The sequence below is a fragment of the Paramisgurnus dabryanus genome, chromosome 7, assembly GCF_030506205.2.
Source record: "Paramisgurnus dabryanus chromosome 7, PD_genome_1.1, whole genome shotgun sequence".
In the NCBI taxonomy this organism is placed as follows: Eukaryota; Metazoa; Chordata; class Actinopteri; order Cypriniformes; family Cobitidae; genus Paramisgurnus; species Paramisgurnus dabryanus.
Genome location: NC_133343.1, coordinates 7,474,493 through 7,498,180, shown reverse-complemented (window position 1 = coordinate 7,498,180; position 23,688 = coordinate 7,474,493). Strand labels below are relative to the sequence as shown.

At 35.5% G+C, this 23,688-nt stretch overlaps 1 protein-coding gene across 3 annotated transcripts in view; it reads left to right on the top strand.

The window, feature by feature from the left end:
- xirp2a (xin actin binding repeat containing 2a) overlaps positions 1-23,688 on the top strand; it is a 43,259-nt gene that overhangs the window by 7,782 nt on the left and 11,789 nt on the right. The window contains exons 1-3 of one of the 3 annotated variants that reach the window (XM_065260264.2): positions 9,679-9,817; positions 9,900-9,996; positions 23,114-23,244. In XM_065260264.2, the coding sequence (XP_065116336.2) occupies positions 9,722-9,817; positions 9,900-9,996; positions 23,114-23,244 (324 nt within the window). In that variant the 5' untranslated portion in view covers positions 9,679-9,721. Of the gene's footprint in view, positions 1-9,678; positions 9,818-9,899; positions 9,997-17,760; positions 17,920-23,113; positions 23,245-23,688 lie in introns of those variants that run through there. The other 2 variants (XM_065260263.2, XM_065260265.2) reach the window with 2 other exon arrangements.

Sequence of the window (23,688 nt, the reverse complement as noted above, 5' to 3'; positions counted from 1 at the left end):
TAAACGGAGTAATTATTTATTGAATACATTTGTTTTAAGATCATTCTAGTCCAATTTCAGCATGTTTTCTCCCATGTCTCAATAATATGTGATGCAATGTAGAGGAAATCATTGTTTGACTGTGTTTGGATATTCAGTCTCATTATAAACATCTCATCACAGTGTTTAGTTTAAGAGGTCTTATTTCCTGCAATATTGTTTGTTTTATTGGAGAAGATATGTTTGTGCGTGCTTAAGGAATAGTGTGAAAAACATGATACATCCTTGTGAATAAAATAGATTAGACCAAATGTCCATGCTGGCCCAGGCTGGTTTATGCTGGTTAGTGCTGGTTTAACACTGGTCTTGCTGGTCGACCATTGCACAGTGTAAAATGGTCCTGTTGCACTTAAATGTTTAAGTTGAATCAATTTGAAATTACATTTAATTTAAACTTTCTTGACAAGTGAGGAGTTGCCATAAATGATAAAAATAAAGTTGAAATAACTATTCAGCTTTATTTTTTATTATTTATAGCAACTCCTCATTAGTTGAAATGAATTGTATCAAGTTGGTTAAACTTAAAACATTAAGTGTAGCGACACTGGTATCCAGCATGAATAAAGCTTTTTAAATAAATGAATGAGTTTGTAATTTGTTACAAAACAAATTATTTTCTATCGTAAATGTGATTTATGCTGGTATTTATGAAGTGAAAAATAAATCTTAATATTTTATGTGGTAATTGACAGCATGCCACAGGTGCTGTCCATGGAGCTTCACTTTTTTAAACCTGGATCATTCCTTACATTTAGTTTTAAGTAGCCGTTTACAAGGGCTAAACCTAGCTGACAGTTAATCGCTGGTCTGACACTGCTAAATATACCCTACAAACACAGTAATGGCTAAAAGTGTAGAAAGTATTACATGCTGTCATCTTGCTCTTTTATCCCTGTGCTATATGTGACGCTAAAAGCGGGTCCTCGTGACTGTTTCTGGCTGCCTTTAGTGTTAAAAAGCAAAACAGATCTGTCGGTCAAGGTCTGGCGACAATAACTCAGATATTTAGACGTTTGGATGTTAACGCACTGTCACAGGATGTTTGGTATGTGTGCTTGTGTCATCTCATACGTGTGCATGGTAATCATACCACGTCTGCACTCTATGCAGATAAATGTGCGGCCTTGTTCTCACAAATTCTTTCTTTTTTCTTTCTTTCTTTACTTTTTGTCTTTCTTAGTTTTTTTGAAGGATAGTTCACCCAAAATGAAAATTCTGTCATCATTTACTCAACCTGAAGTTGGTTACAGACCTGTTTACATTTCTTTGGTCTTTGAACACAAAGCAAGATAATTTGAGAAATGTTTGTAACCAAACCATTTCTGAGCACCATTGACTTTTATATTTATTTGTTTATCCTACTATGGAAGTCAATGGTGCTTCTGTTTTCTGCTTTATTTCACATATCTTTGTTTATCTTTCCTTTTTTTCTTTGTTTGTTTCTTGTGATTGTTAAAGCATTTTAAATTATAGTTGATGTTTTGTGTTGGCAAATATTAACAGAATCCTTCATGGGGAAGATAGCTGTACATGCTGTTAGTGTGTGTGAGTGTGCACGAGAGAGAGAGAGAGAGAGAGAGAGAGAGAGAGAGAGAGAGAGAGAGAGAGAGAAAGAACTGCCACGCTGTCTTGTTTTTCTAACTTCAGGTCAGTGACTCATGTTTAAATATGTCCACTTATCACAGAGACAGCAGAGTAATGGGACACTCTCAGTGGTGCCTACAAAAACAGGAAAGCCCCTTACACACACACACACACACACACACACACACACACACACACACACACACACACACACACACACACACACACACACACACACACACACACACACACACACACACACTCACACACTAAAAAGTAGTATGGTAAAAACTTTTTACCTCTTGGTACAATGGTAATATCATGGTTTTAGCACTACAATTGTGGGGTGTCTTTTGGTGTGTCATGTAAATACCATCAGTAAACCATGGTTTTGCCTTATTACCTTTCTAAAGACAACTTTTTCAACAATGACATCACAATGGACATCAGCATCCATTTCAATTAATTTCAACTTTCTTGCTTTAAATTATACAAAGTAAAGTTGAAATAACTTAAGCTAATTCAACATAATTTTTTATAATTTATAGCAACTCCTCACTAGTCAAGAAAATTGAAATTAATTGAAATTTCAAATTGAAACTTCAAAATTGAAAGAAATAGTCTACTCATTTTCAATATTAAACTATGTTATTACCTTAACTAAGAAGAGTTGATACATACCTCTATCATCTGTGGGGCTTTTCTAAGCGGATTTAAAAGAGGAACTATATTGTATGGCGGAACAGCACTTGCGGGAGTACTTCAACTCGCCTGAAAAATCCGCTCCCCTTCTCCCTCTCATAATGGGAAAGGGAGAGTGTTACTGCGCCGAGTCAAAGTACTCCCAAAAGTGCTATTCCGCCATACAATATAGTTCCTCTTTTAAATCCGCTTAGAAAAGCGCTACGTTTTATTTTGTACCACCAAACTTGCTCGTATAACTACTCGTCTTAAATAGGAAAAAAGTTGATGTGTTTGGTCACTTCTAACTTTATCTCTGTTTGATACCATTGAATGAATGGGGCTAAGCTAAATGCTATCGAAGTGTCGAGAAGGGTATTCCTGCACAACTGGAAGCTGCAGTTTTATGACCGCAGTTTTATGACCGCAGTTCTATGACCCTACGTTTTTGTGACAGCGCCAACTATCGAACTGGCAGTGTTGCGAACTTGGCGACTTTGTCGCTAGATTTAGCGACTTTTCAGACCCCTTTAGCGACTTATTAGCGACAAATCTAGCTACTTTTTCTGGCATTGTTGGAGACTTTTTGGAGACTTTGACTTGAAAGCACTTATCATTCAGTCTTCTCAACGAGCAGCTACCGCTCCTTCCGTGGGCTCCACCCCCATACCAAAGCACTCACAGGCGGCCTCGTGCAGCGCAGAGTCTCTCCCATCTGCAGTCAGGGCAGGAGATTATGCTCATCTCTTCGCGGCCAGACGGCAAAATCCTGTATGCGGGAAGCCGGTGTTGTGTCGAACTCAGTTCCCCCTATAGCGTTTTCATCACGTTACATTTAGAAAGATTAAAGATTTGAATTGGTTATACTAAAAAGGCATATCATGTATTTTATAATACAATTTATTAAATATTTCATACATTTGACAGTTTTCTATTAGGGTATTTCTTTTACAATATAGCCTGTCTTTTTCTTTTTTTTCCCTTTACTGGTTGTAATGTTTGCATACATAATTAAATAAATATTATACATATAATATGATTCATACTGTAAAAATAATTGATTTACCATTAAGAACAATACAGATGCATTACAGAAATGCACACATATACATCTCAGTAGCCATTAAAACTTTAAATATATAAATAATAAAACCTATAACGTGATAAGAACGCCATAAAAACACTACACTGAAGGGAAAAATATGGGGAACAGACTTCGACAAAACACCGGAGCTGCCATCCCACGATGACATACATTTATGGCGGGATATAAATAAATGGTCTTTTAATAAAATAAATCAATGTACAAAAATAAATGTGTTTGAGTAAGCTGAGCAGCAGCACATTCAGAATAGACAAAATGTACGGAGCTGACACGTTAATGAGCTATATACCTACAAAACAACCTCTCACATATCATATTAGAAATAGTAGTGAGATTACTATATTGATATAATTATGTACAAACGTTATTACAAACTAAACCACCAGGGGCCCAGAACTGCGGAAGTTCGGTAGGTGGCGCTGTCACAAAAACGTAGGGTCATAGAACTGCGGTCATAAAACTGCGGTCATAAAACTGCAGCCTCCGGTTGTGCAGGAATATACTATTGGAAGTGTCGCAGGCTCGCAGCGCGCCCCAGCGCTTACGTGCATGCACTAAGATGATAGAGGTATGCATCAACTCTTCTTAGTTAAGGTAATAACATATTTTAAAATTGAAAATGAGTAGACTATTCCTTTAAGTGCAATAAGGAAGTTTTACTGTGGATGATGTCCGTTGTGATGTCAGTGTTAAAAAGGTACAGTATATTGTGTAAGATATATATTTGTGCTGTTCATGCATCATTTTTTTGTCTCTGAGCAATATGAGAAATGCAAGCTACATACCTTTTCTTATTTTACACGAAGATGTCGTTCACCATTTTAAAATACGTAATTCTTAATTATAGCTATTCAAGTCATCTGGTGAAGTCATCTCAGTATATAACGCTGTAAAACTTAACATTGCATTGCCAATTTTTTGTAATTGAAACATGATGCCCTACGTTTTAATCACTAGCCCGAAATAAGAGACGTTCAAAAAATACATGACAGTTATACATAGAAACATTTCTTTATTAACCAGAAGATCACATCTGTTCATTCATTATTGTGGAATTAACTTGCAGCTCTTTTAATGTTTATCCAGGTAACATTTTAACATGGAGATTACAAAGGTCTTATTTCTTTTTAAAAAAAATAAAATGTTACAGTGATTACAGTACTGTATAGGCTTTACCTAGAAATCTACAGTGTTCGTTTACAGTAGTTAGACATTAATTTGCTTGCAGTGTAATTGATGAAGTGAAACTCAGTCTTTTAGTGTGTGTAAATGAAACCACCTGTTCTCTATTGGGCAGAATGAACTTTAACCTACGAGTTCAGTGTTCAACAGACTTGTGTGTGTGTTTGTGTCAGATGAGATGAATGGTGAAATATGATACACAGTATGCATTCAGTGTGTGTGTGTCTTTGTTTGTGCAATAGCATGTGTAGAGCAGTGATGATTTTCCTGTCCTGATGTTTTTGACATCTCACAGCTGCATGAGTGGTCCGGAAAAACTGGACGATTTGATAAGCAAATGTTTTTGTCAAACACAGCACAGCAAATGTTATTAACCTCCTTTTTTGAATGCGTTATGCAGCCTGATGCTTTTAAGGAAAGACAACAAAATGATATGCAAATAATAAGCAAATGTTTGTTACAGTAACAACACCCATAAACTATATGTGCACGGAAGAAATCGTTCAACTCTATGATCTGAAATAATTCAATAACATTATTACATTATTGTAATATTAATCTACTGTCTAACTGTTGGGCATTTACCCCATAATGACAGGGTGGATATAAATTTTAGTGACACATGCAAAATGTTTAATATTATTATGAAAATAAAATCTAAATGGTCAAAATGACCTTGTTTTATCAGACTTTGAATAAACTGGGTTAAAATGAATTGCCATTCATGTGCCTTTTGTGTATATATTTTATTCACTTCCATGAGAAGACAATAGTATTTGTCTTTTTATATGAACAGGAACTTCTAAGTTCCTGCTCGGTTCATGAGTTGTCACTGAGTAAGAAAATATTGAATAATTAAGTCATGATTCGTTTTTTTAGATGGGATTATTTAAAGGTCAAATAACACAGACTGTTTCGGTGAGCCACTAAAGCTAATGATAGTCGTATTGCAAGGGACACGAATGTGCCTTTTTAGCTGTCTTTTTGTTTATTATGAAATCCAGGAAGACTGGCATAATTTGTGCAGTCAGGGGTTGCCATAATAGCAGATACAAACACAGTTAGTAATAGCAACACAATTCATTCATGTTGTCCCAACATGAAATGATCAAGTGGACTGAACATGATAAAATTAGGTTGAGAAAAAAAAAACGGAACCCAAACTCAAACTAAGGGCCCTATCTTGCATCCAGCGCAATTGACTTTGTCAGTGACGCATGTATCATTCGTATTTTGCACCGGCGCACATCGTGTTTTTCACTCCACAGATGCACGTCGGCAAACTAGGGAATGAACTTGCGCTCCCTGTGCGGTTCAGTGCAAAAAAGGAGGCGTGTTCCGGCGCAAACCATCCCTGATGCTATTTTCCAGTTTTGCAAAAACAATTGCGCCACTGACCAAAAAAAACTAGACTAAAGTCAGTGGCGCGCTGCGCCTGGTTCATTATGCTATTTTAAGTGCGCATGCTTGACCATAATGTATAGCGTGCACAACGCGCACACACTTTGCTTTTCTAATCTACGCAGATGCAACAGTTATTTTTGCAAATCATAAATTGTTACAATAAAAAATATTAACACATGAGATAAGGGAAATCATTGTGGTGAGCATTGTGGTAATAGTTTTTATTTATTGTGTGGCTGCGTTAAAAAATTCTCATGCAAATAACGATTAAAATATTTTCATAAGTTTGTTGTGTGGCTGTATTACGTTTATTTTATGTAAATAATAATTAAAATGTTTTCATAAGAAACTTGATTTGTAAGTGTACTTTGTGGTTGGACTGCTTGCGTTTCTTGGGTCCGATTTCAAAGCCCCCAAACGCCTTCAAAACTTTCAGCGGTGAGGGTGGACGCAGCGATGTCCACTGCTGGCGTCAGGTAATGTGTGGAGGCAGATCCACCTCCCGTTACACGGCGTGCCCGATTTATGCTGGCAAGCTTGGGATTCCCCCGTGACCGTCTCCTGACATCATTGTAGCGCTTGGCACAACGTCCTGAGGATGCCAGCTGATGAGACAATTGTGGCTATTTCCTCCCACACCTGTTTAACCGACGCTGATTTGGGTGGGTTTCTCCTATCCCCATACAAAACAACTTCTCTGTCTTTGACTGCTCTTACAAGAACGTCGGTCTCCTCGGCTGTGAACCGCTCCTGGCGTGCGCCTGGTAAATCCGTCATAATAATAGCAACCCGCCATGGAACTTGCGCACTTGCATTTAAAGGGAATGTTGGATGACGTTCTGATTGGTTTATTTGACGTTACGCCCAAACCACACCTATGAATAATGAACCTACTTCAGACCAACCCCTTATTGATTTGCGCCTGGCGCAATAGTTATTTCTCCCGCCAGGAAAATAGCAACAGCGCCCAAGATCCGCCCACAAACTCACTTGCGTTTTGTGCTTCGCACTTGCGTTTCAGATCGTTAAAATAGGGCCCTAATTGTGTTAACGCAATTTAAAAGAAATCAATAAATTATAGTACATATTCATTTTGTGTTAGACTAATTTAATATATATAATTATTGCTCTTAAAGGGATAGTTCACTTTAAATTGAGAATTCTGTCATCATTTACTCATCCTCATGTTGTTCTAAACCTGTATGAATTTCTTTTTTCTGATGAACACAAAAAAAGATATTTTGAGAAATGATGGTACACATAGCAGTAAGTGACCATTGACTTCCATAGTAGGAATTAAAAAATATGATGGAATTTAATGTGTACCGTCAACTGTGTGCTTACCATCATTTATCAAAATATTTTCTTAGTCATTTATCACAATACTTCCAAAATATTTTTTTCCTACTATGGAAGTCTATGGTCACTTACTGCTGTGTGTTTACCATCATTTCTCAAAATATCTTCTTTTGTGTTCATCAGAAAAAAAAATTCATACAGGTTTAGAACAACATGAGGATGAGTAAATGATGACAGAATTTTCTATTTTAAAGTGAACTATCCCTTTAATGGGGTATTTTAAATTAATTGAACACAATTTTAATGTGTCATTTCTAATAAGGGCTTGAATCATTTTTTTTTTAAATGTATTTAAATTTGTATTTACCAATCTATCCAGTGAAACCTTGCATAGCCACTTCCAGTGAACAATAAATACAATAATTGTTCAAAAACGACTAATATTATGCTGATAAAAATATGTTGATTTAGCTGGTTTATGTATTCTGCTTTATATTATTACAAAAATGTGATTACAGTACAGAATATATATGACATAAACTGCTTGTTACTTAGTTAGCTTATTAGTGTTTGCGCGTACTTTTGTAAAGTTTTAAATTTAAAAAAAAATATTTTTTTAAATAAGCAAATAGTTTTGTAAGCTCATGTTTTATGTATGCATAATAATATTTTCAGTAAACAAAAACAATACTAAATACATGTAATAGTTTAATATGTTTATCATGGTTTTTTAAAATAACTTACAAGGCATTTAATGAAAAAGATGCTGCTGACTGTCGGACCACATGAAGCTTGATGCGTCGCCATAAAAAAACAAACGTCGATTTAGACGTTTTAAAAATTTTTAGTCGATTTAAAAAAAACTCACACCAGAGGGACAGTTGTGACATTTTAAACCATCACCTGAAAAGGTAAAAAACACAAACTCTTGGTCTATTTTATGTACAAACACTCGACTGACTTTCCAATTGTAAAGATACTGCTATGTCTCTGTGCTTTTATACTTGCGCATTGAAGACCCGCAGTCCACCCCCGAGCAACAACACAGTATATATCTTCATACCCTATGATATATCAGGCCACTTCTTAATTTATCCTCACACTGTTTCATATATGGCAGGTGTAGTAAATATTAGTGCTGCACAATTAATCGCATCGCAATCGCAATCGTGATGTCAGCCTGTGCAATTATATGACAGCAAAATGTTGCAATTATATTAAATAAATAAATGTGTGGACATGTTAACACAAACTTTCTGATAACAGTTTGACGATTTTCCTTGCCATTTAAAAAAAGAAAGAAAAGAACAAAAAAGGCATTGCACGTGTGGCATGCACGTGTGTGGCGTGCGTCATCACTTGTGTGTGCGCAGCGCGGAAATACCAGAGCGAAGATGGATGCAGGGGAGATTGACAGTGATCTGGTCGCAAAAAAAAAACTCTACGTCTGTTGTATGGCGGTATTTTGTATTTAGGATTATTGACACTGAGCAGTTGCTACATCACGTGGCATTACGAAAACATTTCTAGTTTTACAAATACACATTTAAGCATTATCACTAAACTGTGTGTGGATTTTCCTTAAAACCCATCAAGTTGACTCATGATACCATTTAATTATAATCGCAACCGCACATCGCAATATTAGCATCAATAACCGCAATGGGAAAAATTACCCAAATCGTGCAGCCCTAGTAAATATTTACCATAAGAGTAGTATTGCATATCTTCGAAGAGTCTTTAGTTTTGTTAGATTTATAAAAGACAGATCAGCTCCAATACTTTCCAACAAAAAGGGGCTGAGCTCCTGGAGGTGTACCATGGGCGGAGCGAGTCACGAGAAAGCAACACACAAAAAACATTATTCAACTATCACTGGATTACTTATGATTCACTACATGTTTGTGTCATTTAAATGATATGCACTTACGGGACAATTGCCAACAAAATACACATTTATTGCAGTTTCACTTAGCGCCTGGGACTCATGACCAAATGTTTTATCACTGGAATATTATTTAAACATCAATTTTGGACATCATTTGCACAACTTCACTGACCTAATAAGTACCATTTTAGATACAGATATGTATACATTTGGTACTAATATATACTGTACCTCTGAGGTACTAATATAAATTCTTTAGGTGCAAAGCTGTACTTTTGAGAACTGCCCCTGTGACAGGGACCATTTTTTCTGAAATTGTTCGCTGCAAATACATTTACAGTATAGATAGTCATATGATATATGCTTTTTTCATGTAAATACTCTTCTTCACACTCAGAAGTATATTCTAATGTTCTCAGCCTCGTTCCTCATTTTAGTTCCTCGTTCAAGGGCATTAGTATTGACATTGTGGCAGGTTTTAAACTTCAGATAAATTCTCACTTATGCAACACTGAATCTTGCTGAAAGATGTACTGTTAATGATAAATAGACTAAACAAACACATACGCGAGGTTCATGCGACAGGTCACCGCCTCTGTTCTGTTCACTTTTGTTCCATGTCTCGTGGATCTCTGGTAAATGCAAATGAAACACGGACCAAAAAGTATTTTCTAACCACACCTGCCTCTATCTTACTCTTTCAATCTTTCTCTCTAGGAAGTGAGAGGTTCACACTCGTCCAGCGGAAGAGTTGCAGAAAAATACAAGGGTTTAAGGGAAGAAATGTCGAATTCGGATACAAACCTCAGTGACAGTAAGTATTGATTTTCTTATTTAATTTGCTACAGCAAATTAGCCCTGTTAAAGTAAGCTATATTTAGTCTTAATTTTTTAATTAAGACTTTTAATTGTTTTTATTCAATTTGTTTAATTGTTTTATGTGTACCTGGTAATTTTCAGGTTGTGGGGACCAATTGTCCTAGCAAAGATAGGAATGCCAGTATTTTCTTGACCTTTTGGGGACATTTTGAGACTTTGACACTTTGTGAAGTAGCAGAAAGTTTTCTATGATGGTTGGGGTTAGGGTTTGGGATAGGGGAAGGGAAAAAATATACAGCTTGTACGGTATAAAAACCATTATGTCTATGGAATGTCCCCACAAAACATGGAAACCAGAATGTGTGTGTGTGTGTGTGTGTGTGTGTGTGTGTGTGTGTGTGTGTGTGTGTGTGTGTGTGTGTGTGTGTGTGTGTGTGTGTGTGTGTGTGTGTGTGTGTTTGTTGACATGATTAAAGACTTCTCACACTGTTGTCTTGCATGATGACAACTATGTTGACAGACATTGGCTTCAGTGCTCATGTATGCATGTACATACTGTACGTGTGTGCATCTATTTGCATGTCTGTAATGTTGTACTTATAACACTTCTTTCTGTTAGTTTGAGTTCATTCTGATATGTGACCCTGGACATTGTCATAAAGGACAATTTTTTGAAATTGAGATTTATACATTATCCAAACGCTAAATAAATAAGCTTTTCATTAATGTATGGTTTGATAGGATAGGACAATATTTGAAAATCTGGAATATTAGGGTGCAAAAAAGTCTAAATATTGAGAAAATCGCCTTTAAATTGAATTGAATTGAAAGCCTTTTATTGTCATTGTAGTTTTCTGCATACAACGAAATTAGGAGCGCTGCTCCTGATTGGTGAACAAGACATATAACCACATTAAACATTTATTGGATTAATTCCATTATTATATGACACATTAAAGTTGTCCAAATGAAGTTCTTGCAACACATATTACTAATGATAAATAATTTTTGATATATTTACGGTAGGAAATGTACTAAATATCTTCATGGAACATGATCTTTACTTATTTTTGGCATAAGAGATTGATCATTTTGATCCATAAAATATATTTTTGGCTATTGCTGCCAATATACCCATGCTACTTACAGTACACTGCAAAAAATGACTTTCTTACTTAGGGCCCTATTTTAACAATCTAACCACATTGTCTAAAGCGCACGGCGGATAATGGGCATGTTCTATGCCACTTTTACTAATTTAACGGCAGGAAAAATGGTTTGTGCGCCGAGCACAAGGTTGAAAAGGGTTGTTCATATTCCCCTAATGAGTAATGGGTGTGTTTTGGGTGTAACATGCAATAAACCAAGGAGAGTTTTAACTCTCATCCCCTTTAAAAGCCAGTTGAGCTGGCGCTATGTCTGATCCCTATTTAGACTTTTGTAAACTGAAAAACTAAGCGGAGGAAGAAGACCCCCAGTTTAAGAATAATTTTAAAAAACTGTTTTTTTCATTTTTATTGAAATTTAAATTTTTTGTATTAAAACCTTTAAAAGCCTTTTTCTTTTAGTCATAGAAGTACAAATAGCAGGCTTTTAATTGTTGTAAAATGTATTGATATCCTACATAATCATTGTAATCTCATAAAATAATTTGCAAATATGCAAGAAAAGGTTTGTACTCTAAAAATACTTTATTTGTAACAAATATGAGATAAAGAACTTACAAACGCGCAGAGAGCCGAAGCGTTTCAAATTCATTAATTAATCTATAAATAAAAAGACAAAGTTACAAAAAATATTATGTAACACATTATGTAACATTTTATTAGGCAATAAAAAGTGAGATGATAAAAATAACGTAGAAATTAAATATAAATCCATTAATAAATAGTTCAAAGTAATACAACAATTTACAGAAACAACATAAAACACTCAATAAGTTCATCATTTTAAATTGCATTTATATATTCTTAATTAAATAATATAATTTCAAAATGTATTTTAAAAAGTGATTTAAAAAGAGAAATTAATAACTGGATTTAAAATTGAACTACAAATACAGGTTTAAATTAGGCATTTAAAAGGGCATTTCCGTTTAACATTTCTGTTTTCATTTCCCGATGGTTCTCTTTATTCTTTTCGCAATTCGATTTGCTTTTCGTTTTAGCCTCTCTATTTAGCTTTTCCATGACTCTATATATCAGACAGCACCATGGGATTTTTAAAAAGCATTACTTAAAAATGTTTCTCATCTCACCATATCCACAGGTACAGAGTCATATACAATAAACCCATAGGGTAGAATTTAAAAAACATTTAAAAATAATCGTTTACATTTCAATACCTTAATCTTTCATATTTAAAAGCTTTTTTGTGCTGCTGCGCATTAATGCATGTGATAAGCAAACCCGCATTGTCATCCCGTTTATAGGCGCATATTACTAACACCCTCTTTAAAAAACAAAAAACAACATTTAGTTGCCTCAAATAGCAACGCGCTAACAACACGCTTGAACACACCTTGTTTTCAGACCAGAACGCCCATGGGCACAAAATTGGGCTCAAATGCATTTGCTATTTAAACAACGTGGCACTAAACGTGAAACTGATAATTGCGCTGGGTTTAAACTAACAAATGGCACTTGCGTCACGTATTGCGTTGCATTGCACAAGGTGTATGTTAGAGCCCCTAGTGTTTTGTCTTGTTTTCAGTAAAAATATCTAAAAGTTCTTAAATTAAGTTGCATTTTCTTGATGAGCAAAATTACCTAGGAAAATTTTTTTAGACAAAAAATATATAATTTAAGTGAATTTGTGTTTATGAGAAAGTTATTTCACGAAAAAAATTCTTATTCCATTGGCATTTTTTTTTCTAAAAACTACATTTATTTTCCTAGGCATTTTGCTCATCAAGAAAATACATCTTAATTTAATAATTTTTAGATATTTTTACTGAAAACAAGACCAAAACACTAAGTAAGAAAGTCATTTTTTGCAGTGTATGACTGGTTTTGTGGTCCATGGTCACAAATAGGATACAGTCTTAAAGTTATTCCTGTTACTGCATATAACTGTATTTACAACCTGTGTGTTTTGAATGTACGTAGTCAGTGTCACTATGCTAGCGGGTGGCCTGGGTAATTGAATAGGTTTGGTTGACAAGTGAGCTGATTTGTGTATGGTCAGTGTGTCTTGTCTCTCTCTGTTGTCCGGTTATCTTTCTTTCTTTGAATCCCTTTTTTAAATAGACATCCTTGTTTGCGACCATTCCACATATGCACATGAACATGTGTATGAGTGATGGTTTAAACATAAATCTCTTAGGTGTTTGTACAGTAATTGCATTCACTTCTCTGAATGTTTCAAATTGGTTTAGTTTCAAGATTTAACTGAGTCAGCTGTTTTATTTAGTGTTTAAGAGCATCTGCTATCATGTTACACACTTAAAGTATGTGATGTATGGCTAATGTCAGTGCTTTAAAAGAGTCAGAAGGAGATGTCAGATGATTATTTATTGAAATATTCTACCTCCGCTTCCTAGTATTTAACTCTTTTAACTTCAATATTAAGGGGCAGTACCATTCCCCTTTTGGCTTTTATAGATTTTTGGGCGCTATTACAGATCTTAAAACAGTCAATTTGTGTTAAATGCTTATTTTCTTTGATTAAGTCATTTAAATAAATTTGCAAGCTTACCGATAAGCTTATTTTCTTTATCATTTAGACCATTTAGACAAATTTTCTGTATGTTTACATTGAAAATATACAATGTGTTAAAATTGTGTACTGTCTCTTTAAGAATTTGGAGAAAATTGTGTCAACGTGTCATATTCTCTAAAAAAAAATTATCTTTTTTCTGATTCCATATTTATTTTAATAAGTCAGAAATGTCTCCGCTGTGTCCTGCTGCCAGGCGCGGTGTGCGCGTGCAGCATATGACGCACATTATGGGTACTCCGAAGACCGCCTCATTTCAGTTCTCTTCGCGGACTTCTGAGGCTGCCACCTTGAAAGACCGAGTGCTCACTGTGGTGACTCACCTTTTAAGGTCGCATGCTTAGAGGGTCTTAGCCCTTGAATTGGGACACAGCTTGCAGCGGTAGTGTGCTCTTTGGTCATATATTGTTTGTATATTTTTTAATGTTTGATTTAGGGATGCACGATATATCGGCCAACATATCGTTATCGGCCAATAACTGCTTATTTTTAATATTATGGGTTATCGGTCTGATAGCAAAATTAATGAAAGCCGATAAATGATGGATTATTTCGGTTTGTTGAACCACTTCACTTGCTCATTGCTGGCCATGTGGAGTTTTGATTGGTGCTTTCTGTGACAAAGCACAAAGATGACACATGTTGCGGGCTTAAGAAGAGTATGCTAGTCAGCGCAATGACAAGATGTCCGCGGTCTGGGAGTTTTTCATTGTGAAATTAATATGAATATTTATCAGCCTAAATATATATATATATATATATTTCGGCCCCCAAATACAGTATAAAGAGTTATCGGTTATCGGTATCGGCCAAAATTTCCATATCGGTGCATCCCTAGTTTGATTTAAATGATGCGCAGGATTAAAGGAAGATCTTTAATCAGAAAATGTACGTAGATTGTTTTGTCGGACGGACACAGAGCGAGTGGATTGTTTTGTCGGATACGTAGCGAGTGAAACCAAAACTGAAACTAAATGCGCACTCGCACATACTATGGAGTTTAAACACAACAGTTGTACAGCGCAGTGTGAATATTTTACTGGAAACAATAATCGCGGATCGTTCTCTTCCATGAAGCTGATATAAACATCTAAGAATATATTAACATTTCTCAGATTTATTGCTTTTGGACTGCAAATGCAAGTTGATGTCATATTGGGATTGCTTGGCAAAGATAATTTACAAACATGAGACCGGATGGATTATGACTTGCGCACAATTATTAAACAAAGATATGTTGTCCCGTTTAGATTTTTCATGTTCAATTTTATATGCACTGTCACCATGATGAAGTTTAATGATTCATTGCGCCACCCACCACGGTCCTGTGACGTTAGAACAGAAATGTCTTGTCTGCAAGTGTTATTTTTTTACAAAATAAAGTAACGCGAGTAACAAACTTATTTAAATTTCAGTATTTAAAATAATACTTCGTTACATGCTCGTTACTGCTAAAAGTAATGGAATTACAGTAACGCGTTGTGCAAAAATATCGATACAGCCAATTATCGTGATACATTTTCCCTGATAGTGTGTCGATATTTCAATCTCTACTATCGATATTTTTTTAACCCATCAAATTCCTCTGTGTGCTTCAAATTACCTCCTCCGCCACTGCTGTAGTTGTCGCTGTCCAGTTGTCTGTCATATACGGCCAATCGGCCAATGTCTCAGACGTGTTTTTTTTTAAATCGGCTCTTTTTTTACATTTTTGATAAAAAACGAAAAAGTATTGCAAGGTATCGCAACATGCAATGTATTGCATCGTATTGTGATACATTGCGCCACGACACATGTAGCGTGATATGTATCGTATCGTGAGGCCCTTGCCAATAACCAGCCCTACTCGCATTTGATCTTGATCGTTGTTTAGGTTTTCTGAATTGGTTGAAAGTTTTCTTCTCGTTCAGTGTACTCAAAGTTCATTTTAGTGTTGTGTGTTTTTTATAAACCTCCTAAAATAAGCAACAGGTTAAACAGCACTCACCTCTTGGATAGTAAAAACAGATATCTGGCAGTTATGGTGTCTGTAAAGACACCAGACTTATACTACACCCATTAATAACTACATCGAGAATAGAATGTTATGAAAATGCCATGAATTTTTTATGAATTCAGTATGGAGGCATGTCTGTCATGGTGGCTCAAACTCAGTTTAATTTCTGACCCCAACATCAGCACAAACAAATGCGACTTATTTTACTGTGCACTGCTCGAGGTAAAATAGCAAATCTGTTGAAATTAGAAAGTGAAATCAACTTTGTCTAGAAGACAAACACGAGTCAAAATGTAGAGCAATAAAATGAATCTGGATAGACAAATTCATTTGATTTTGTGTTGGAAAAAGTTCATATTTACAATTCTGACTTTGGTGTCTTAGCAAGTTAAAGCGTAGTTTAAGAAATCTCTTCTGAAGACTCCCAAGGAGACATCCCAGAAAAATTTTTATTGCTCAAATGTTGCACTTTCACAGCTTGGGACATTTTTATGGAGATCTCAGTTGTGTTTCATTTAAGTTTCAACTTAGTCTTAGTAACATTTTTGTAATCTGAAGAACTTTTTTGCACAACAAATAACCTTTTGTTAAACCTTTGGATATCAAAGGTTCTTTATTGGAACCATTCAGTCAGAAATGTTTTCTCTATAGCAATATTACTCATTGCAGCTCGGCAAGCTTTAATTTGTGGCTCACATGGCAGTAAATAATACAGTGATATGATCATGCAGGCATGCACTTTTTCTATCTTTTCTTCTCCGCACACTAACTTTGTTAGAAAACCAAACCCAATATATGAAGACGCACGTCAATAAGCGTGTTCAATCATATGCAGTGCTTGCACAGAGCGATTGTCATATGACATTAAAGTACCGTGAGATCAGACTGCTTGTTATGCTATCGATTTGCTCTCGCCAATCGTTCTGTGCAGTGCCGCATAAAATTAAGAGAAAGGTGGCCCCCTAGTGGTTGTGGGGGGCACTGCATACGCATATGGTGGCCTCCTAGTGGTTCGGGGGGCACTGCATACGCATATACATATATATGCGTATGCAGTGCCCCCCGAACCACTAGGGGGACACCTTTCTCTTCATTTTTTGATTGATAACAGATTGATAAGCAGACATGCTATTTATGCCTGGATGTAACTTTTGATACTCTGTGGTAAAGGCGGCTCTCATACTGACTCCGATCTATCAGTGTGGCTCTAAAGAAAAAATAGTGAAGACCACTGCTCTATGTCATCGTGAAGCATTATTTTACAAAATAGCTTAAACTAAAGTTTCCATTTGCTCTCCATTTAACTCTTTCCCTGCCTGCGCTTTAAAAAAGTTGCCAGCCAGCACCAGCATTTTTATGATTTCCAGAATTATTTTTCTTTAAATATATAAACATACAATATATCAAATGAAAGAACAGACCCTCTGCTTTCATCCATCCTCACATGTTCTCTTTTTAACACCTATCAAATATGGGTAGGTTTCCGCAAACAAACCACATTTTGAGCAAAGACTGAGATAATTGCAGGATTTTTGTTAGATATCAGATTTAGGGTGATGATTAAAACATACACAGATTATTTACTGTTTTTGGATCAGTGTATGCTTCAGTATTTTATAAGTTGGGTAAGAGCGCCACCTAGTGGATAATAGCGGAAATATGGATTGCCGTAAAAACTCATCAAATGATATTAAAGAGAACTCATCTGTGAATTTCCCATATGTACTGACAAGAATACATTAGCAAAAGTCTGCATTTTATCTTATTACAAGATCTTTCTTATTAGTAGTGACAATATCGATTGAAACGTGAACTTTATTTGTTATTAGACAGTTTTATGAAAGCCAAGGGTGACTGACCCTAAAATCTCATTCACAGACACTAGGGTGCCTCTCCCCCACATATCTGTCTGTCTATCTGTGGCTTCAGGTTAAGGGCATGTTTAGTAGCTTATCTAAAAAAAGAGCTTAGCAGACTGGCAATCTTTTCAGGAGGAGGAGGGGAGTAATGGTAGGGACCTCTAAAATACAAGCAGCTGTCTCAATCCTCCATCACTCCGTGGTGAACCGGACAGTAGACTGGAGCTGGTCTCCAAACACACAAACGCACTTTCACATTCAGACGCTGGGTGTCTGGGGGCTTCTTGGTGGGTTCTGGATTGTAGTAACTTTGGGTGAACAGAGCAGAATCTCAGGGGGTCTGTAGGTGAGTACAATTGTAGACTTGGATTTCAATCTTTCGAATCCTTAAATGCATTGTGGGTCTTTAGAGGCCCGGAATATCATTAGCACAAAATTTTAACGTTGTATATTTGTTTCATGACAAATTAAATGACATATGTTTAATTTTATTATTTTGTTATTGTTAATGACAATATGAGAAAGTTTAGAGATTTATGTGAGATATACCTTTAAGGTTGCTAAAGATTACGGTCACACTTTATTTTACGGTATCACTGTTACAGTGTAATTATACATTTAAGTACTAAGTAACAATCATTAATAACATGTACTTACTATAGGGTTGGGGTTAGGATTAGGGTTTGGTTTAGGGTTAGTTGCATGAAATAATGCATAATTAACTGTTATTACTATAATAATTATATGTAACATGTGTAACAAAGACACCGTAAAATAAAGTGTTACCAAGATTACATATGTAATAATGATTCATGCATTTAAGGGTTAATATATAACATTCGATTAGTAGAAGAATCCTTGTAGTGGATCTATTCTGATACTTCCCTATAATGTAAATACTTTGTAGGATTTAATGAATCATTTAACAGTGGTCACACAGATTTCAGTAATCTTTTAAAAGGTTACATTGGTTGAGATGAAATGATTTAAACAATGTTCAGGTTTAAAGTTCACAGCGCCGGTGACGCACGTGTTTGAGAGCGCTCTTTAAAAATGCACGAGGAGGACATGTGGCTTATTGTTACATCGTGGCGTTGAATATTGATGAGAAAATTAATATTGATGAGCGTTATTTAAATTTAATTTATTCAGTTTAAAACATTTTGGTTGGTTTATCAAATCATCAGATTTTCTTATACAGATCTAAGCTTTCACTGTGACGGTCTCATTTAAAAAGATCCCAATATCTACCATTTAGGTACAGATATATATACATCTGGTACCTGTGTGTACCAATATACTCTTTACTAATATACTAATATTAATTCTTTAGGTACTCTTTAAAAGGGTCAAGCCACAGCTATAGGGAAAATTTGTTGACCGAATGTTCAGACAGTGTGTTATACTTGATGACTGACTCATTTAGCAAGACAAGAACTAAACCCTTTAAACTTTAAAGCTGTTTAAAGTTTATATTATAAGGATGACATTCATAAAGTGATAAGAAAAAGGCATGGTGCATTGTGGTTGCTGTGAGGCAATGAGGATCATATATGTCAGCTCACTTCATGAGTGCTCTCAGAATAGAGCAGAGTTTCTGAATTTAGCCTGTAAGCTACTGCTGCATTCCATAGACGAGAGTCAAGAATATTACAGGCCTACTGACATAACGTGCTTACACATATACATGTAGCAGATATCCATAACATAGTTACAAAGTCAATGTACTGCCACTAAAAAGTTCACACTAATACAGTGCCTGTCTGAATCTCTACGTTACATGTGTTTGGTCTTTGAGACCAAAAAACCCCCAGCTTAGTTAAAGTTATAGGTTTTGTATTGGTAAGTCACTCTTCCTGTAAAAAAAGTAAGTTACCTGGTTGCCTTAAACTTTTGAGTTTAGTTCAATTAATATTTTTAAGTTGAATTAATTCAAATTTTTAAGGCAACCAGGCAACTTACTTTTTTAAGTTAAACCAGCAACTTTTTTATTTCTGTTTACTTCCTCTGTCCTATTTTCTGAAATCCGAAACTTGGTTTAAAATAAATCTTCTTTAATTGCTTTGGTGGTTGCTTCACATCGTGGTAATGTGTGGGGGTCTAATGCTGCCCACCACAGCGGTTCTAGATTCTTGGAGGACTTTTGGGAATGTTGAGCCACGGCTCATCCGTCTTCACTCTTACCGTTATGACAAATGAGAGCATGATCCCTCTGTCTCACCATCTCTTTATTTGAAGAGCATCAGATACCCTCAGGTGTTGAGTTTCTGTTCAGCAGCCACTAAAGGCTGCTTATTCTGGATGTGATTCATCTCTGCTGGGCTAGCTTTACACTGGCATGCTCTGAATAACTGCCCTGCTAAAATTAACGTTTCAGAGAACATATCGTGGTCACATGATGATACGGTCATGATTTACTGATGCAGTAAAAGCAATGTGGGTGTATGACACAGGGTAAGGATCTGGGATGAGATCATCAGTACAGAGGATCACAATTCATCCTCCATGCTGGCTCTTGACTTTAGTAGTGATGCTTAGAATTCAGAATGAAGAAATATAAAATATTCAGGCATTCAAAAAACTAAAAAGTTTTTTTTCACGTCACTTTGTGTGCCTAGAAATTTCTATTTGTAAGGCTTTTTTTTTAAACTACATTTCTTATTGATTTAAGCTATTTTATATTGCATCTTCTTAAAAAAATACTCTCTAAAAACGTTGCTGCTGAACATATTTAAGTTTAATCAAATTAGTTGTGCAAGGTATTTTTTACTTACTATTTTAAATTTGGACAATTGATTGTTGGATTGATTGTGCATTCCTTAATTTTAACTTATTTTCACAGTAAAAAAAGATTTGTTGGTACAACTTAATAAAGTAAGATACCTGATTGCCTTAAAGGGACATTCCACTTTTTTTTCATTTCCAGCTCCCCAAGAGTTAAACATTTGATTTTTACCGTTTTGGAATCCATTCAGCTGATCTCCGAGTCTGGCGCTAGCACTTTTAGCATAGCTTAGCACAATCCATTGAATCTGATTAGACCACTAGCATCACGCTAAAAATAACCAAATAGTTTTTATATTATTCCTTTAAAACTTGACTCTTCTGTGGTTACAAAAATAGTCCCCTTGCATACTTTCAATAGCAGGGGACTATTTTAGGGCAGTGCGTAATATCACTATGCCTGCTGCAGCCATGTTACAGCAGCAAAGTCCTTAATTATTACGCCAGTTTGAGAGTATAGTTCCTAGCATATCTGCCTGGAAAATCGCAATTTTTAATTTTCTGTCGGTCTTAGTACACGATGTAATTACAGAGAAGTCAAGTTTTAAATAGGAAAAATATCAAAACTCTTTGGTTAATTTTTTGCGTAATGCTAATGGTCTAATCAGATTCAATTGATTGTGCTAAGCTATGCTAAAAGTGCTAGTGCCAGACCCGGAGATCAGCTGAAAAAAAATGGAATGTCCCTTTAACATTTTTTGTTAACTAATATTTTTGAGTTCAATTAACTCAAAAAAACTTGCCAAACACGTAACTTACTTTTTTAAGTTGCACAAAATCTTTTTACAATGAAAATAAATTTAAGTTAGAAATGCACAAATACAAAATTTCTGTGGCTATACCAATATTTGATCACTCAAAATGACATCTGCCGATAGCGATAGTTTTGCTTGTTACTCCTTTTTTTAAATTATGATGTGTAATTGTAGAAGTGCAAAGCGTACAAAGCGCCTGTTGTGATTGTCACCCCAATTAAAATAATCTCACAGCATGAGTTCTGATGCGTTTTCCCGCCCCCTTTTTAATTGCCAGGATAAATCTTCCCTGATCATCAGCTGTTTTTTTGGACATTGGCTGTGGGGAAAAATGATTTTATCTGCCTATATCAATTGTAGGCTGATATATTGGTGCATAGTTAAAAGTGCTTAACCTAATTTGATAAGTAAAATGTAAAAACATATGAGAAGCTCAGATACAAAAGCCTTTAAACACCACTTTTGTCAAAAATGAGCTAATGCTACTCGGCCTCATGTAGATGTGTATAAATAGCACAAAGTGTAAAACTCGTGCAATACATATGCCAAATTCCACTTTGGCGTGCATATGATGCGCCAGTCATTCCAATTCACTTAAACACTGCATCTTTTTTTGCCATTTTATTTATTGGTTTCTCAATTTTTTTCTGTTTTTTAAACCATTTTCGCTTGGGTTTATTTTTAGATTTCAGATTTGCTTAATGAGGTTATTTATATACAGGTTTCTCCATTTTTTTCGTCTATATTTAAGCCATGGTCGCATGAGTTGGAGTTAGAATTGGGGTTTGGGTTAGGATGTCATTTTTATATAACAAAAAGTTGTTCTAACCCTAAACCCAAGCAAAAAAGGTAAAAAATGGCAAAAAATTGAGACAGAAATAAATAAAACGACATAAAGACGCGCCGTTTAAGTGTATGGGAAGGACTGGTGTATCATATGCACGCCAAAGTAGAATTTGGCGTATGTATTGGACGAGTTTTCAAACTTCGTGCTATTTATAGGCAACTCCGTGAGACTGGGTTGGGTAATGATATTTTCCGAATGCTCTTGACACGTACTATACGTTTATCAAATACTTTAGCTTCAAATCTGCTTAATCCCATTCAGAAATACCGTTGGCAGAATCCCTTAAGAGTCTCATAAAAAATGCTTATAGAGAACATGTCAGACACACTTAGAGGGTTTTGCATCTGAGCTCATGTACAGTAGATATGGCTTAATGATCACAGAATTTTGTGATAGGACTTCAAATACATGCAAAGTATTATGGAACATAGGAACATAAAATGCAATTTGCAAAAGTTTGCAATTTTATATATTATGTATTATTCTGTTGCATTATTATATTGTACATTGTAGCACAAACATATCGAATGTCATTTTCAATACTTTTCTGTCTCAGGTTTATATGGAAAGATTATGAGCACCTTGTTTTTAGATTGACTTCACAAAATAATGTAAATGTTGTAGTGCGTTTCCTGCATTGTTGTGTTTAAGCATTCTGACTAGCTAGAGATAGCAACGTTGTCTGAAAGGTTTTGGGGAGGGACCATCAATTTGTCCATACAATGGTAGAGCATTTGAAAATGGATGTTATTGAAATTACATTTGATATTGTAAGTAGAACAAAAATGATATACCTAATCTTACATGCTGCAGTTTGAAGTAACAATTCTTACCAAAGACAGTAGTGGTGTTAGCACAGATGATCCATCTGTGAAAGCAGACAGTGATTAATGTCTACAGCATGTATGCCTTATGACATCATCTCTTATCTCTGCCAGTGGATCCATCTATAGAAACCGAGAGAGAATGCATTAGCTGTGACAGTATATAACCTACCTGTTGCCTTTGTCCGGCTTAATTTACTTCTAATGTATTCTCTCACATTAAGTTATTATGAACCTGCCGTACGGCTTTTAATGACATGCATTAATTTCTGATACATTTTTAGGTTCAAACATTCTGCATAAAAGACATTGTGTCTGACTGTGTTTTAGCTGCGGGCAGCGCAGGTGTTTCACCATCGGGAGAGCCGCACACTGACGGTGGGCCTGAAACTGTGCCTCTCAAGCAGAGACTGGCTCTATATCAAGCTGCCATAACCAAAGAAGAAAGAAACCCATCTGTGGTATGCAACCGACACTCGCACACGGACACATACGTTCATGAACATATGCCACAGACTCGTATCATATGACCTGTTGCGAGGAAAGACGAGACTTATTTCCTGTCTACTGTCTCCTACTTCCTTTATTATTTATAACTGTGTGAAATGTTTGTTCAACTAATGAGCACGTGCAATATCTAATGGTTATGTTATACACAATACATACATAAAATAGACCTACTGTACAGAACAGATCTTAAGATGATGTTATTTGCTAAACCAAATCAGGCCCAAAGGCAACATGTAAAATAAATGCAGTAGACAAATTTTCTATCTGCATGATTTTTACAGTAAAGAATCACGTATTTTTAATTCTTTATAAACTGAACCATTTTTTTAGGCATATGTGACTGTTTTGTTTTAAAGCAAAGGATTACTTTAATGTTTTCACTATTAACTTTTTAA